The sequence below is a fragment of the Staurois parvus genome, unplaced genomic scaffold (genome assembly GCF_062004578.1).
Source record: "Staurois parvus isolate SC_StPar_1 unplaced genomic scaffold, SC_StPar_1.0 ptg000327l, whole genome shotgun sequence".
Lineage (NCBI taxonomy): Eukaryota > Metazoa > Chordata > Amphibia > Anura > Ranidae > Staurois > Staurois parvus.
The window spans coordinates 4842949-4861382 of NW_028318123.1; the positions used below are offsets into that span (position 1 = coordinate 4842949).

General features: G+C 41.6%; 1 protein-coding gene across 4 annotated transcripts in view; it reads left to right on the forward strand.

Annotated features, from left to right (window-relative positions):
- Positions 1–18434, forward strand: part of CDKL5 (cyclin dependent kinase like 5) — a 434956-nt gene that overhangs the window by 287267 nt on the left and 129255 nt on the right. For all 4 annotated transcript variants that reach the window (XM_089683897.1, XM_089683900.1, XM_089683898.1 and 1 more), the window contains exon 6: positions 2932–3068. In XM_089683897.1, the coding sequence (XP_089540023.1) occupies positions 2932–3068 (137 nt within the window). The remainder of the gene's footprint in view (positions 1–2931; positions 3069–18434) is intronic.

The following is an 18434-nucleotide window of genomic DNA, read 5'->3' on the forward strand; positions in this document are numbered from 1 at the left end:
GAAAGAATGTGTTGGAGGCAGTAGATCACATAGGGCATAAAGTACTATGATAGGGTCTATATCTTGAAAGGTGGACAGGTGTCTGTTAGAACCTATGTAAAATATATACATTGCCACTTTTTGTGCTCATCATTCCTCATGGCATTGTGTTTCTGACATAACATATATTTTCACATATATCCTGTTAAAGGAGAGTGCAACTTAGCTCAACCTATACTTTTCTTTTTAGTAGATATAAACCCATATCACGTATGTAAATAGAGAAAGGAGAGCATTTAACTTTTATCATAGAACTTTAGCTTAAAATTAGGAAAGGGCCTGTAAAGTGGAAACAAATGAGCAATTGCAGACCCTTTAAGACAATAGGTTAAAAAGTCAGAGGCTCATTTTTTGACAAAAGACCGATTTGCTCAGAGTGTTCTGTCTCAGTGAAAGCTCTCCTGTATATCCATTATCACCAGCCAGCTATGAGCCACATATGGCTGTCAGCTTCCTTTCATGTGGCTCATGTCAGTGTTTAAGAAAATGCCCATTTGAACACCTGCTGCTTTAGTTACTTTAAGTAAGAATGAAACCAATCAAACTATTATTAACAACATAATTTGAAGGACATTTATTCCTATTAACGACTTTAAGAAGGAAACATATGATCCATATCAACATTAAATTGTTGTATGGCCTTATATACACTATGTCAAATCAATTACACAATGAAGCGTGGATAAAAGATGAAGTAAGAACAGTTTCAGGTATTATTCTTTAGAAAAGCTGCCAAAAGGTTCACAGATCTTTCACAGAATGTATGTCACCGCTTGGAATTCTGATAAGATGACAAAGTACAACTGACATTTCACTGTAAAAGTCCTTTTACCTACGTACAGAAATCCAGAAAGATTGGAGGATAATTGCTTTGCAACTTGTTTTATTTATGTCTTCTAACATGAAGGTAATTGTATATTTAGGAAACCAACCTATTTTTTTCTCTATGACAGTTCTGACAATTTTCTAACTGGGATGGACTTGACAACATGTGACAAGTTCTGTTCAATTAGCAAAAGTGCCTTCACTGGGAGCTGAAATAAGGCAGAGATCAGGAGTGGCTCAGTCAGACTGTGTCATGGAGTAAAGCCAAACTTCAGCCCAGATTTGTTTTTTTTTTAAAGCTGAAGTTTTAATTTTTTGGGATGTACTGTAGCTTGAAACACATTCGTAATGCGTAATAGCATGCATTATTATTATTCTGCAGGATTTATTTAATGCCAACAGTGTGCACAGCACTTTACAATCTAAAGGGAGACAGTACTGCAACAATACAAAAAAGCACAACAGGGTTATAAGGGCCTTGTTCATAAGAGCTTACAGTCTAATAGGGTGGGACAAGTTGTACAAAAAGTAATAACTGTGAGGGATGAACCAATGGAAGAGTTAAAAGTTCACTTGTTAGTTGGAGATGTGATATTGAGGGATAGATGAGTATTCAGGGATCGCATAAAGGTGGTCCTATTTCCTGTAAACTGCTGTTTTTTGTAAATATCCTTCCTTAATGCCACCATCTTAGTCACTAGATATTACCCTCAGCAGCTGTCCTCCAGTCCTGTATGGGTTAACAGGAGCCACTACTAGTATAAAGAGTTATGCTGCTTGTCCACCCCCTTCTGCTTTCTTCACCATTCCGGGACCCCATACTACTATTTACTCACAATGCATTCTGTGAATGCAGAAAGAGCGGATGAATGACAGGATCTTCACTGCCCATTCACAGAACTTGCTGGATAATAGAGGTTTTATCTGGGCTGCATTTAGATAGATAGGTTATCACTATCTGCTTGGCTTTGTTCACCATACTGCAGCTGGCATTATACATTTCATTCATAAATTGCAGGCCATGGTGCAGAGCTTGTTTTACCTTTCTTTCCTGTTTCTTGATTCTTTTTTAGCTGTATGATGCCTATTCCTTCTTCATATAGCGGAATCTCTCCATTCTCTTTCTGGGCCATAAAGTAAAGCCCCATACACACGTCCGGAATATAGGCCAAAATTGGCTATTACAGTAGAACCCAGCCAACATTCGGCCCATGTGTACAGCTGCTTGTCCAACAGAAGCCGATTTCACAACTGGCTTCTGTCGAACAAGCATGCTGGAAAGCCAGCAGGTGATCAGCATCCATCCAGTGGCTGCAAGCTCTACCGGTGTGTTTGGGTGTGTCAGAACACAATATCACAGCAGGCAAGTTCAGTATACTAACATTGCATAGTTAGTACAGAGACCTTCTTAGTTTTTTTTTTTTTACCCACTAGGTTGAACGAAAAAAAAAAACTTAACGTGTGTACCAGGCTTTAGACGTCTTCATTTCCATTATCTGGTTCAACATTTCTTTCTTGCTGTAATTGTTCTTCATTTTGTTTGAAACCCTTTAATAACTACCCTAAGCTTTTTGAACAAATGTATTCCTTTTTTCTTTTCAGACAGTTCTTCTATTCTTTGGGGCTTTTCTGTTTCACTTTCCCACTTCTTCTTCCTGCATATTTTATTTACCATTCGTGTTTTTTTTTTGTTTTTTTTTTACCTGTGCTTAGTCTTGCTTTTCTTTTTGCCTATTAGTCCCGGCCTTGAATTTTAAGATGCAGATAATAACGGCCATTTGCTGCAGGATTATTGCACTGCAAGGTTTTATTGAATGACTAGACTGGAAAAATTGAGTAGTAATATAGCAATCTAGCAATCAAATTATTTCAGCATAATGACAAATTAACGCACATTCTAACAGGTGCTATGGATATTTAAAGTGTCTCTTTAGTGCCAGCAATTACTTATCTCAAATAGGCAGGGGAGGAGAGCACAAACTTTAAGTCAGATAGAACATTTTAAAGAACGCTATTGTTACTATGCCTCTAATTTTGTCTTTTTTTTTGCCTTTTCTTTTTTCCCAGAAAATGAAGAAGTCAAGGAAACGACACTTCGGGAGCTTAAAATGCTTCGCACATTGAAGCAGGAAAATATAGTTGAGCTGAAAGAAGCCTTTAGAAGAAGAGGAAAATTATACCTAGTCTTTGAATATGTGGAGAAGGTAGGTGGATAGAAATGTCATCTGGTTCCTAGGTTTAGGCAGCTTGAATCTGGCCGTGTGGGAATAAATGGCACAAGTGTTATAAATTCAGGCTGATTTAAAGGAAACTTGTCCTGAGAGAAAAGTATAGGCTGCTAATGCTGACCTTTCCTTCTGAAAAATCTAGTCGCCTGACTGCCATGTAAATGCTTTGGATTTCAATCCTTTCTGAGCCCCCGATTCAAAACAAATATTAGGGTTTCTAACTTTTTTCCAATGCTCAGTTGCTGCATGACTCAGAATTATTGCTGCAAGTCAGAGCTAGACAACTAGCATTTCCAGAAGGTTGGCAGTGGCAGTCACCCTAAAGTTGTTGTCTCATGGTCAAGCCATGTTTCAGTTGGCAGTGTAAAGCATAGTGATCCTTTGCAAATTTTGATTAACATTTTAAAGCGGACCCCCCCCCCCCCAAAAAAAAAAATTAAAATTAAAGGTCAGCAGCCACAAATACTGTAGCTGCTGACTTTTAATATTAGGACACTTACCTGTCCAGGCATCCAGCGGTGTCCTCACCCCGAGACGTTTCTTCAGTCGGTTGTCAGGTGCTGGTGTCACCATCTTGACTAAGGCAAACCGGCAGTGAAATCTTGCGGCTTCAAAGCCACTTTCCTACTGCGCATGTGTGAAGCACCCTGCAGTTTTTTGAATGGTCTGCAGGGGTGAAGATAAATGGAGCGTCCACTTTTGGGTGGAACTCCGTTTTAAGCTAATAAAATGTGAATCAGGATGGTTGCTAAAGGTTACCGCACCTTACATATAAAATGGCATTAAAGTAAATCGAAAGGCAAACCTTTTTTTTTGTTTGTTTTTGGATAGAGTAGGGGAGGGTTATAACCTTTGTCAGTTTTGTTTTCCATCTGTGTCCCATTTGGGGAGATTTGCCTTCACTTTCTGCCCCATAGCCAAAACAGGAAGTGAGACAAAAACCCTCCAAAGTGAAGAAATCCCTGGTTGTCACCAGAACTAGGGTCCCCATTGGAACATTTTCCCTCTATTATTGTTCTGGGGATAACCCAAAATTTGAAATTTCCTTTACTTTCACACTCACTAATAACAGTAATTATGGCAAATAGAAAAGGGGAATCTCCCTAATGAAAACACAGGCAGCAATAAAAACTTGACAGGTGTTCTAATCCCTCCCACTGTATCTGATTGCAGTTGTTTGATGGTTCCCCTGACAAACCCAGACAGCTCCCCAGTTAAGAAGGCTTACCTTAGGTTACACTATTTAATTTGTCATTTCTTATCTATGTACAGTATATGTGATTTAATTTCCATCACTGTTTTGTTGTGATGACTTGTTGCAGAGCTGTGTGATTGTTATATCTTTACTTTTTCTCCATCATCATTAACTATTCACTGAAACAAATTGACATGAAGTATTCCATCCCTTTAGTCTGTAAAATGTGAACAGTGGTTTTAAACTACAGATATTTTCAAGGTATTATATCTTTTCAATTAGGAAAGCATATGGAGGTGTTATGCTTCGGGAGATGAAGAAGGCTTAGTTGGATCTTGTTGGTTCTCTGCGGCTTCGCAGATTTTTTTTCTTTTTTGTACATGCTAATCAACATGACTTGTGTCCTAGATACTGTGAAACCCTGTAGCCTTCAAACCTTCACACAATGTTCTGATTAAAACCTCCCGTATAGCAATCACATTCTGATTAGACAATATTGTGAACTTAGGAGTTTTAGAAAATTAGAATTGTAGGAATTATCTTATAAAGTTTAGAGGGATTTTTTAAAACTTTTTTTAACACGTGTAGAAGTAACAAAAATAGAATCTATATTCTATTTATTTCATGGAAGCAATTTTCGCTTTACCAACTATTCAAATAACCACTATAATTTAAAGCAGACATGTCAAGCTCAAATTAAACAGGGCCAAGTTGATTGTAATTAATCTAAAAGGGCATGTCTGCTGAGGGCCACATGTAAAAGATCATGGCTCTCTAGTACTTAAGATGGTATTAAAGGTAGATTTTTTAAAAAATAACAAACATGTCATACTTACCAGCTCTGTGCAGTGGTTTTGCACAGAGCGGCCTCAATCCTCCTGTTCTCGGTTCCCCTACCGGCACTCCTGGACCTTCCCTCCTGCCAAGTGCCCTCAGAGCAAGCAACTTCCTATAGGGGCACCCAAGCAGGCTCACTCCCAAGCCTCTGCTCTGCGTGTCCATTAACACAGCCGCGGCTCAGCCCAGCCCACTCTCTTCATTTGCTTACTGTGATTGACAGCAGTGGGAGCCAATGAGAAGGGTGAGTCCACTGAGAGCCAAGGCTCTCTTGCACATCGCTGAATCATGATGGGGCTCAGGTAAGTATTAGGGGGGGGCTGAGGGGGCTGTACACAGAAGTTTTTTTACCTTCATGCATAGAATGCATGAAGGTAAAAAACCTTGAGCCTTTACAATGACTTTAAAGTAGAACTTTACTCACGAAATGTAGTTTGGCCCTATGCCTCCACTCCCTACCCCTCTGAAATAATAATAGAAGTTTTTTTTTTCAGTGGGGCTTTTTTGTAATTTTCTAGTGGCCCCTTCCCCCACCATCATTCTGGCCTAGACCAGAATGACATGCCCTGTATTAGTGGCCCCCTGGGAGGCTCCTGTCACATATCCCAGGAGACTGCAGGAACCAATTCATAGAATGGCTGGGGGGCAGAGCGTCCATGTCATTTGGGATGTGATTCTTGAACGCAAAAGAGGTAGCTGCAGGACAATGCTGGTATCAGGAACTGGGTCTGAACCTATGACCTCTGCTTTCTGGTAGTTTCTTGAACGATCTTGTCTTGAACCTTGTTTCTCTTGAACCATTGGCTCCTCCCATGAGCTTCCAATTTTAGTCATGCCTTTTCACTTCCTGTTTGCTAGATTATTGTGCACTCTCTGCTACCATTTGTTATCGACCTTTGGCTTGTTCCTCGAATATGCTTCTGCTTGATCCCAATCTGTTACTGACCTTTGGCTTATTTACTGGCTATGCTTCTGCTTGATCCTTACCTGCTATATCTGCGACTGGACCCCAGCTTTCTCACCTCCTAGTGGGGCGATCCATAGGACTGTGACCTGGTGCTAACACACAGTAAAGCCCATCTCCAACATCAGGAGCTCTGGTGAACACCGGTTAGTGCATAGATTCTGCACCTTGAGTGAGCCTGTTTCATCCACAAGGGTAACCTGCTACTGCCCTTTCCAGCTGGTGGGTGGGAGGCTCTTTACTGCTATAGCTGTTGGTCTCCTAGCCTGACCACTGATCATGTCAGCTGGATCCACCAAGCAGGTGAGGGTATATTTTGAGTTCAACCCAGCACAATGGGTACAGGAGAATGGGAGGAGAAAAGGTAGGGGGGGTCAAGTTCCCCTTTAAACATCAGAATAATTACTGTAGCCTGTAATGTTTTTGCCCAGAGAATAAGGTGTTAAAACATTTCATGATGCATTAAACTGCAGCATAACCTTTATCAACAGCAGGACAACTGGGCCCTTGATCGGTTTAAATTCTTAAATCTGAGGACTGCAAAGAAGGAGTGAGATGGCTGCATGTGATACCCCCTCCCCCCCCCCAAATAAAACCTTGTTTGGCATGCCCATTTTAAAAGGAGTATATAGTGCGTTTCAGTGGACAAACAATGAGCTATGTATGTACAGTTGCAAGAAAAAGTATGTGAACCCCTTTGGATTACGTGGAGTTTTGCATGAATTGGGCTTAAAATGTGCTCTAAACGTCATCTAAGTCACAACAATAGAAGAACACAGTCTGCTGAACATAATACTACACAAACATTAGATGTTGCCATGGTTTAATTGCACATAACATGTAAACATTCAACAGTGCAGGGAGCAAAAAGTATGTGAACCTTTGGACCTAATAACTGGTTGACCCTCCTTTGGCAGCAATGACCTCAACCAAACGTTTCCTGTAGTTGCAGATCAGACCTGCACAACGATCTGGAGTAATTTTGGACCACTCTTCTTCACAAAACTGTTTCAGTGTAGCAATATTCTTGGGATGTCTGGTGTGAATCGCTCTCTTAAGGTCATGCCACAGCATTTCAATCGAGTTGAGGTCGGGACTCTGACTGGGCCACTCCAGAAGGTGTATTCTGTGCTGTTGCAGCCATTGTTTTGTTGAATTACTTGTATGCTTTGGGTCATTGTCCTGTTGCATCACCCATCCTCTGCGGAGCTTCAGTTGGCGGACAGATGGTCGTACGTTTTCCTGCAAAATGTCTTGATAAATTCTGGAATTCATTTTCCCATCAATGACAACAATCCGTCCAGGCCCTGAGGCAGCAAAGCAGCCCCAAACCATGATGCTCCCTCCACCATGTTTTACAGTGGGGATGAGGTTTTGATGTTGGTGTGCTGTGCCTTTTTTTCTCCACACATTGTGTTGTGTGTTCTTCCCAAACAACTCAATCTTGGTTTTATCTGTCCACAGTATATTTTGCCAGTAGTGCTGTGGAACATCCAGGTGCTCTTTTGCAAACTTCAAACGTTCTGCAATATTCTTTTTGGACAGCAATTGCTTTCTCCGTGGTGTCCTCCCATGTACTCCATTCTTGTTTAATGTTTTCCTTATTGTAGCTGTGTCAACAAAAATGTTAGCATGTGCCAGAGATTTCTGTAGGTCTTTAGCTGACACTCTGGGATTCTTCTTTACCTCATGCAGCATTCTGCGCTGTGCTCTTGCAGTCATTTTTACAGGACGACCGCGCCTAGGGAGAGTAGCAACAGTGCTAAACTTTCTCCATTTGTAGACAGTCTGTCTTACCATGGACACATGAACATCAAGACTTTTGGAGATACTTTTGTAACCCTTTCCAGCTTCATGCAAGTCAACAATTCTTGATCGTAGGTCTTCGGAGAACTCTTTTCTGCGAGGCATGGGTCACATCAGACAGTGCTTCTTGAAACCAGTAAACCCAAAACAGGTGTGTGTTTTTTAAGGGCAGGACAGCTGTCAGCAACACATCCAATATCATCACACTGATTGGAGTCAAGGTTGGCTCACTCCTTGCTCCAATTGGCTCTGGGAGAAGTCATTAAGCTAGGGCCTCACATACTTTTTCCTCCCTGCACTGTGAATGTTTACATGTTATGTGCAATTAAACCATGGCAACATCTAATGTTTGTGTAGTATTATGTTCAGCAGACTGTGTTCTTCTGTTGTTGTGACTTAGATGATGTTCAGAGCACATTTTATGCCCAATTCATGCAAAACTCCACGTACTCCCAAGGGGTTCACATACTTTTTCTTGCAACTGTATGTATGTATGTATGCAGTGCATACCTTAAAATAAGTATATACGGTATGCAAGTTTCACATTTTTACCTGCTTGTCTATTATTATTATTATTATTATATTAAATATTTAGATTTGTAGATTAGTCACTAAAGATAGGGTAGATCAACATTTAGAATAAGATTTTAACGACAATGGAAAAGCGTTAGACTCATAATCTTACATTGTCAGAAGGTGCTTAAAGCACAGCCAGTGTGTGGCATTTTTAAGCATCCAGCAAAGCCTTAGGGGAAGATTTACTAAAATTGGTGCATACAAAATCTGGTGTAGCTGTGCATAGTAACCAGTCAGCGTCTAGGTTTTAGTCTGGATTCACACTGAATACAATTTTGAAATTGCGTGACTTCACTTGAAGTTGCATGATTTCAAAGTAGTATGTCAGTGCAACTTCAGGTGCGACTTGTAAGACATCTGTGTGATGTCGCACTTGAAACCGTAAAAGTGGTGCAGGAACTACTTTTCAGATTGGAGCTTGCAAGCAATGCAGAGTACATCAGCATGTATTCATCATCAATATACAGCGTTAACAAAATGTGAGGCTGACCATAGATGGATCAATATCCGGCCAGTTCAGTAGAGACTGGCTGAATTTCGATCGATATGCGGCCTGATCTAACGATTGACTTCGGTTGAATGGGCTTGGTGGAAAATTGTACTCGATCTGCAGCTGCAGCCAGTCAGTTGTAGCTACTAATCAGTGTATTCTGACAGCAGAGGAGTTCTCGCTGTCAGAATACAATAGCACAGCGGGGAGGATTCCTCCATCCACGTCACTTGTGTGGATGGGTGAATCTGTTCGTTTTTCTTTTTTGTTGTTCAGCCCGCTGGCTGATTGAAAAAAAAAAAGTTATCCATGGCCAGCCTTAGATATAGGCCACATTACTGATGAGCAAGTTAGCCATAAGTAGAACACACACGTTAAAGGGTATGTATACCTTAACAATAAACTTCTTATTTGCTCCTGTTGAGTCTATTAAACAAAAGCATTTTGCTGTATCTGTTCAATAAGTGCAAGAAAATACCTGCTGATCGTGCCAGCTGTCAGCTGATAACCACATTGTAGTCTCTGCCTGTGCTGCAGTCTTATTAGTTACCTTGTTCTCAGTTATCTCTGAGGAATAGGGAACACCACTTCCTTTTTTTTTCAGGAAAAAAGGAGAACAGAAGGGTATGTAGCCAAGTCAAAGGGTCACGGTGTCTCCACAGACACGCTAGAGTGAGTGAGTGTTGTCACCATAGGTCAAGAAATGTGTTATTGGCAGAATCAACAAGTGAAAATAAAAAAACAATTAGTTGAAAGTAGAAAACTAATGCAGTTAACACAAATAAGGACTGGTAAGCTGTAATATATAAAATGTTTTTCTTGGGTTTAGATACTATGCATTTTGGTTGCACAGAGAATATTACACCCTAGGCATATTATTTAAAACTACATTTATACCGTCATCTGAACACCCTAAAACAGGAGCCCTCTGATGTGGCCTGCGACCTCGAACCAGGGAAGCGCATGGTGGGTTGGCAACCCACCATCCCAGAGCATCAGAGTGCACTGAGCCAGCAGCAGAGGAGGTAGGCGGCTGCGAAGGGAGAAAGAGCTGCATAAGACAGTATTTCCTCTATAGTGCTTCTGTCCCAGTGCAGCCTCCCTGTCACATTCTATTTTACACTTGGACAGGAAGGGCGGCATATACAGGAACTGATCCTCTTCATTTTCCTCCTGCAACTGCTGAAAGCGGATTTCTCCTCCTCATCTTCCCACTGGCATTTAGTGGCTGCAGGAGGAAAATGTTCATTATGCTATTCAAACAAAAAAATGTTAAATTCTGAGCCATTTCATTTCATTGTGGCCAAAGACCAATTACCAAATCACTCGGTCTTCAAAGGGCTGAGCACCCCTGCCCTAATTGCTATCTTTTTGCATGCAAAACTTGTACATGCTACCTGGAAATGTCCTAAATTACAAAAATATTGGAAAGCCTTTATTGGCAAAATTTCCATTTCTATACTACATTCTAGTATCTTTAATTCTGCTCGCTTCATATTGGGCCACCTGGAGTATACTGTATGTCTCTCACTGCTGCTGACATTCAGGCACTTGGGGAAATACTGCTATGTTTGCAATAAGGTACTCTTGAAAATGTGGATCTGTCCAGCTACCCCCCCAGGAGTCAGATTATATTACAGAATAGGTTAGGCATTTTAAACTTGTCAGAACTTTCACAAGTATATATTTGTATATTTGCTTTATTAGCATGTGCCTGTGTACTGTATGTAAACAGAGTACCACAAAGACATTTATGTTTGGAATGAAAATTGTTTTAGAGGAGGAAAGCCCGCTCCCTAGCTATTATGGTTAATAATGGGTAATTTTAGGATTAGGAACCCATGGATATAAGCAATCTGATTCTTCCTAGGCTTTCTTTAATTGACTACAATACACTACAATGTCTGAGTCCTGGTTTAAATACTTTGTGATAAAACTTCCTCCAAAACATCCTTGTTTTATAACTTCACTATGTCACTGAAGGACATAATACCATCATATTCATTCTTTTATTTGATCCAGTGTAGTTTCTTTGATTAGTGACGAATATGTTCCTGCAATCAAGAATTGGAGGCAATGCTCTCTACAGATATTGAAAAGTAGTTATAATTTAGCAACATTATTAGAAGCAGTAATGAAATATTGCTAGGTTGTTTCCCGGTAGCACAGTAAAGTCAGGGAAATGTCAGCAGGTTTGTTCTTGTTTTACTTTATGAAAAATGAATAGATTTGTGTGAAAAAAATAAATCGCATTTTCATACCCCAACCATTTAAAATGTTAATTAGGGGCATGTTTTAGTACAAAATGTTCTGGCAAAAGACACACACTTGTGGTTTTAAAGACCATGAAGTATTAATAAACAAACTATACATTTTTGTGCATTTATGGAAACCTGCAAGGACCAACATCAACCAGAAAATATAACACAAAATACAAATCACATGCATAAGCACTGGTGTTTTTTTCCACTATTTTTCTTTATCTTATCATGCAGTAGAATTTGGGAATAACATCTAAATCTTCATAAGCATTTTTTTGTGTTGAAAGGGGAAGTCAAGCCAAAGCTCTTTTGGCCCTGCTTTTCCTGTAGATCGTAGAAGTACACTTTGTTCTGTACTCATGTGACCCATAATCAGCTGACAGTGGGCTAAAGTCAGCTGTCGGCTCATGTCACTCAGCTGGCCCGTACTCTAGAGAGATCCCATCAAGATCCAACCAGATGCCTGACCCGCAGCTTGCTCAGCCTCTCAGTGCTCCCAAACCTTAATGGTCACAAGGTAAGATGGCTGACACAGTACAGCCTAGGGGGAAGTGCCCCGATTCCCTACATATAGGAAGGATTTCTGGTGTGGCTACAAAATTATTTTACTGGCTGATTCTGAGTCAGACCATACTTCCCCAGGTATATGTGCAGTGTGCAATCTGTGTCACCTATACCAGCACAGCTTTAACTTCTGTCTAGTTGTAGTTACTGTGTCTGGAATCTGCAAGTCAGCAAAGTTCACTCTAAATCATATAGGATGCCCTCCACAAAGGGTGAGACATGGTGGGGAGCAGGAGGGGCAGCTTCCTTGCACACAGTGTTTTCATGTGGGGAGGGCAGTACTGCATGGCAAGCTGTGCCTTCCTCACCTCATGGGTGCCCTGCCTTTTGTTTTGCCTCTTGCTGGTCCAGCACTATTTACAGTCAGTGCAAGGAGACCAGCACGGGCAAAGAACACACAGCAGGGAGGTCCAACTACACTACTGCATACTTTCAGGTACACATGAAACCTAAATGTTGGGCTTGGAGCTGCACAAGGATGTTGTGACAAGTGTGCTGGCATCTGGGATTGAGATCCCGGTTGCAAAAGATGATTCGGTTTCGTACATCACATGGGAGGAAGGGTTGGGGGGAGGCACAGTTTGGCATCTTCGCCCTGGGGGCTGAACGACCTTGTCCCGGCACTGGTGATATCTCACAACTTTCGAAGAATGAAAAGAGGAACACATTTTAGTGCTATTATATGTAAGAAAAATACATACCATTTCTGCTTTAGACATGCAAACCATGAAAGATTAATAAAGTAAAGGACAAGTAAAAAATGCCTACATTTTCAAAAAGAAAACAAGTACAGTCCCTTTTTCTCATTACGAGTTTACTTTGATGCACAGTTGGGATTGTCTCTGATGCTGACAAGCTATAGGCAATCAAAGTAAAGAGAGAACGATCTACCCATCTTCACAGGACTTGCAATGTCATTTTCCACAATTCACCTATTGAGAAATCACATGAAATAAGCAATGCATTCCTTTTTCAGTACAGCAGGGGTGCACAACCTTTTGAAGAGCGAGGGCAACTTAAGCGACTTAGTAACCGGTCGCAGGCCACAATGAGCAGAGCAGGTGGATGACAGATCTGCCTATGCAGAGCGGAAACGAACGCAGCCTGCTCTACTCTCTGGGCCCTTCAAGCCAATCCGCCCGGATGGAAGGGGACAGATCCTCTTCTGGTTTTTTTAGCAGATTTAATTAGGGGTAGGCGGTGTAAACAGATTCAAGTCCACCATAGAGGTGAATGGAAGGTTCAATTGGGTCCGCCTGAAAAACAAACAGGAAGACCCGATCGGACTAATCATGTGAAAGGGACTTAAGGTTGCTTTCACACTGATGCGCTGCGGTTTACCTGCACTGCTGGTGCTGCGCAGTGCCCCCGTGGCTTTAGCTGCACTGAGCCATAGACTTCTATTATATCCTGCGGGTGTGGTGCACTTTCCTGCATTCAGGAGATTTGGTGTGCCATCCAAGAGCAGGAGGTTGCTGGCCACACCAGAGGGCTCCATCAACCAGCGGTTGGGCACCCCTACTCTACAGAAAATCAAAGAGCCACTGGTCAGTTGCACAGACTTTTGAAAGCTACAAAACCCTCTGCACACAATTATTAGGCAAGTGAGTATTTTGACCAAATCATAACTTTTTTGCATATTGTCCAACTCAAAGCTGTATAAGCTTGCATGCTTATTGGATTTAAGCATATCAAGTAATGTGCATTTGTGTAATGAGGAAGGGTGTGGCCTAAGGAGATCAACACCATGTATCAACGTGTGCATAATTATTAGGCAGCTTCTTTTCCTCAAGCAAAATGAGACAAAAAAGAGATTTATTATCCTCCAGTGCTGTCATATTCCAGAACTACAACATACCTGGACAGAGGACAAGGGGACTTCAGAAGACCTCCAGTGTAAGGCTATCACCCAAATAGTGGATACACATATGGTGTGGATCAATCTCATCCTACCACCTGAGACACCCGGTATGGGAGAGCCTAGAAGGCATGCCTGTATAGATAGATCAACATGTGATCCCACTAATGCTGAGGCAATCTCAGAGATTTTCCGCCATACAAAGGAAAGATGGGCACACTCCCAAAATATATGTTTGATGGTGCCAATGAGCTTACATCCACGGAAACAGAGATTTGAAACTCCAGGAAAGATAGCATGAAGTCTGGAAGGGGTATAGTACCATCTGGTTAGTACTTTAAAGGCTGTTTCCCTAATGGCTAGAGATTTAGTGCTCTTGCGTATATTATCCAGCATAGTGTCCCATTCCTCCGCAGAAAATTGTATAATACAGCCTGCTTCCCATTATAAGGGCGTGAGGCAGCAAAATATGTATCTAAGTAGGAGCAGTATAGGTCTGAAACAAGGCCTCTGCCTCTGGGGGAGTCGCAACATATTCCCTCAAAAATTGTAATAGGAGAGGTCGGGGATAGACCATGTTAAGAGGCAAAAATTGACAAATATGTACGTAGCAATAGAACGTTCGATTGAGGGCGTTATGTTGGACCTGCAGTTGGTTAAAGTAGATAAATACTCCCCCTGTTTGAAAATCTGCTAATTTAATAAGGGCTTTATTATACTACCATTGGTACTCGATCGGTGAAGCGAAAGCAGGGACAAAATTTGGGTTACCAAGGTAGGATGACCCAGGGGGATAGGGGATACCAAACCCAGTTTGGTTTTATAACCAAAGGACCAAGAAGTATGAGACTATAGTGTTATAAGGAGAGTCAAACGTGGAGAAATGAAAGAGGTTTATAAAAGGCCTGGGAGATAGAATGGGCGTATCGATTGGGCTTCAAAGTGATCCCAAGGAACCTTGGAATTAACAGTGGACCATTGGGCTACCTGGGAGAAATGAGTGGACAAAAAGTATAGCTAGAAGTTGGGTAATCCAATTCCCCAGAGGCTTGAGATTTATATAGAACAAGAGAGGAGAAACAGGGCCGATTGTTTTGCCAATAAAGATATTAACCTCTCTTTGAAGCTGGTCTAAATAGGATTTAGGAACATTGATAAGAAGGGCTCTTAAAAGGTAAAGAAGGCAGTGGAGAATTTAGGAGTGAGTTGAATACCAAGATATGGGATCTTGTCTTGTGACCACTGAAATGGAAAGGGTCTACAAACAAAGGGATTCACTTAGGATCTTTGGGATGTTAATAGGTAAGGCAGTAGATTTAGATAGGTTAACAGAGAGACCCGATAGGGATGCAAACTTGGTAAGCAACTGAAAAAGATATTGAACTGAAATCAGTGGGTTAGTTATAAAAAGCATAACATCATCTGCATACATGCATAGTTTAAATTGCAAGGCAATAAGCGTGTAATCGGATATATCTGGGTGTAGTCTAATGGCTGTGGCTCTAAAATTAAGGCAAACAACAAGAGTGACCCTGTTGGGTGCCTCTGCCCAAAGTGAAAAAATGTAAGTTACAACCTGGAAGTGTTACTTTTGTTTGAGGAGAATGATATAAAGCTTGGATATTGGACACAGATTCATCCTTAAAGCCCATGCGTTGCAAAAGTGAAAAGAAGTAAGGCCAAAGAACACCGTCAAAGGTCTTGTTAATATCTAGGCTCAGTAGCAGTACTTCCTTGGAGTGTAAATTAGCATCCTGTATAACGTTCGCGGTAAGTCTTACATTGTCAGTAATAAGCCTGATAGAAATTAATCCTGATTGGTCAGAAGAGACTAAAGAAGAAATTATAGGAGCCAAGATTTGGCTAAATACCTTTAAGTCATTATTTATGACTGAGATAGGTCTATAATTTTGTGGTAATAGATGGTCTTTCGGTGGCTTCGGCAAAGGAGACATGTTGGCCAAAAGTATTTCATCTGGAAATGTATTGCCCTGTAGGGCGCAGTTGAATATCTCTACCATATATGGGGAAAGGAGAGGTGCATAGTGTTTATAATAGGTGGACAAGAATCCATCAGGGCCCGGGGCCGTAGACCACTTCAGGGAGTTGATGACCCTGAGCACCTCTTGCATGCAAGGATCATTGAGAGTGGAAATCTGGAAAGGGGATAGTGAGGGAAGAGGTACCGAGTCAAGCCATGACTGTGAGGCTGGGGGAGGGACAGAAGAGGAAGGGGCAAGTAAAGATGAGTAGAATTTTTTAAATATATTTACAACCTCTTGTGGTAATGAGGTGATATTGCCTCCTTCATTACAACGGTTATATACATGAGGGGGATGTAACTTGTGATTAAAGTGGTTGTAAAGGCTGAAGGTTTTTTTACCTTCATGCATTATATGCATGAAGGTAAAAACCCTTCTGTGAGCAGCAGTTCCCCCAACCCCTCAATACTTATCTGAGCCTCATCGCAATCCAGCGATGTGAATGACAGTGTCAGGGCTCCAGGGTATGACCAGAGGTATGTGAACTGACGCAGGGAAACGCAGGCTTCAGATATGTTATAAACAATATAATTTATTAATACTAACAATACATAAACGCAGTGCAATACTAAAACATAACACAGTGCAAACGAACCAAACCACCCACAGATAACAATACATACAATGCAAGCGTCATCAGGCAGGCCGGGTCAATAACAATCGGGCAGGTAGGAACAGGAGGAGCAGGCAGAGAGTAGTCAGGTCACGAGCCGGGTACAGCAACTAACGGGCAGGTAGGTACAGGGGGTCAGGCAGAGAATGGTCGGGGTCACAAGCCAGGGATCAAACAGGAGAAGTCAGCAGAGGTCCGGATCAGGCAGGGTCGGCAATGAATCAGTCAGACAGGAACAGGAACAGGAATGCAGGTAACAAGATACAGGGGCCCATAGAAAAACACACACCAAGGCCTAGACTGCAGGTCTGGCCATCCCTTAAATACACCTGTGATCAGCCTCAGGTGTTTTGGCTGACTGCAGGGTTGAGTCTCTGATTTCTGAGAGCACCCGCTGGCCAGCCCTGGTACTGTAGCCCACAAGGCAGGTGAGTCCCACCATTACTGGCAAGTCCATTCCTGACAGTCAGCCTTGGCTGTCATGGGTCTCTGCATCCTCATTGGCTGAGACAGCAAGCGGGAGCCATTGGCAAAGCCACGGCTCCATCTGTGAATGTGAAAGGACACAGGAAGCAGCAGGTGCCTCCATGGCAGGCTGGTTGCTGTGGGGACACCCGACAGATAGGAGCCAGGAGAGCCTGCGGGACTCGAGAAGAGAATGATCCATGCTGCTGTGTGCAAAACCACTGCACAGAGCAGGTAAGTATGACATGTTTGTTATTTTACACAAAAAAATTAACCTTTAGAATCACTTTAAGTTTCAGGGCAAACATAGCCGAAGCCGAATTACTATACAGAAGAAAATTAGCCTTTGACCAACAAAGTGCTTTCTCAGTCCTATTTGACAGCAAATTATTCAACTCCAATCTCTTCCGAGCAATCAACTGTCTGTTTGACAGAGAAGGGTCACCAATTTGTTGTCTATAAAGGGTGTCTTGTTCCCTAGCGAGAATTGAGATCTGCTTCCAACTTTCTCTATTTTTGCTAACAGCAACATTAATAAGACGGCCCCGGAGGACTGCTTTGTGAGCCACCCACAAAGTAATAGAAGTATCTGGTGATTTATTTAATTGAAAGAATCCTCGAATGGTGTTGGCAGTTTCCTGGCGAGTAGTTGGATCTGTAAGTAAGGAGTCATTCAGGTGCCAGGAATTGGGGGTGTTTGCTAAGCCTATAAAAGAAGTAGCCAATGACACAATAGTATGGTCTGACCATGGACACAAATGTATTGAGGCATCCAAGGAGTTAGCTAAAATGATAGCGGTACAATATATGTAATCTAACCTGGCAAAAGAGTCATGTGGGTAGGAATAAAAGGTGTAGTCTCTAGTTCACACGTTATGGGCCCGCCAGGAGTCTGTTAACTGAAATGCATATAGATGCCTAATAAGAGATATAGGAAAAGCTTTTGAAAAAGAGGTCAGGGTACTTCTGTCCATCTGTGGGTGGGCCACAAGGTTGAAATCTCCACCTACAAAGATATGAGAGGATGAATATTTCTCTAGAACACTAAAAGAGTTGGAGAAAACAGTCGCTTGAGCAGAGTTTGGAGTATAAACTTTGCTATAGTAAGTTCACAGCTCAATAAGATACCTTTTAAAATGATGAACCTGCTGTCTGGGTCACTGAAAATGTGCTTCACCTCCATGGGGAAGGAATTATGAAGGAATACCGCTACTCCTCTACTTCTAGAGGAATGAAGTGTATAATAGTCCCGTTTATATGATTTATGGAAAAAAGTGGGGTGCTTGTTGACAGTAAAGTGAGTTTCAATAATGAAATGAATCCTCAAAAATACAACTTGCCTAATATTTGTGCACACAGTGTACAGTAATCTGTATTTTCCATGTGCAGCTCTTTGATGGAACATGCACCTCTGGTGAACATTACCTAATTGTAAGATTGCTTTAGGGCAGTACGCTGCAGGGAATTCGACAAAGTTCTTCTCTGAAGCATGGGCTGCAAAATCTGTGCCCCCTTTGTCTACAGCACTGGTCCATAGGATGCCAGCAAGGGACTATGAAATGACCAAACAATAAAATATTCAATTTAATGTTAAAGTTAAAGAAACGTCTGATTCTGAGAAATATGCAAGCTCATTCATGCTCACTTTTCTGAATATGCCAGTTGCTTAGA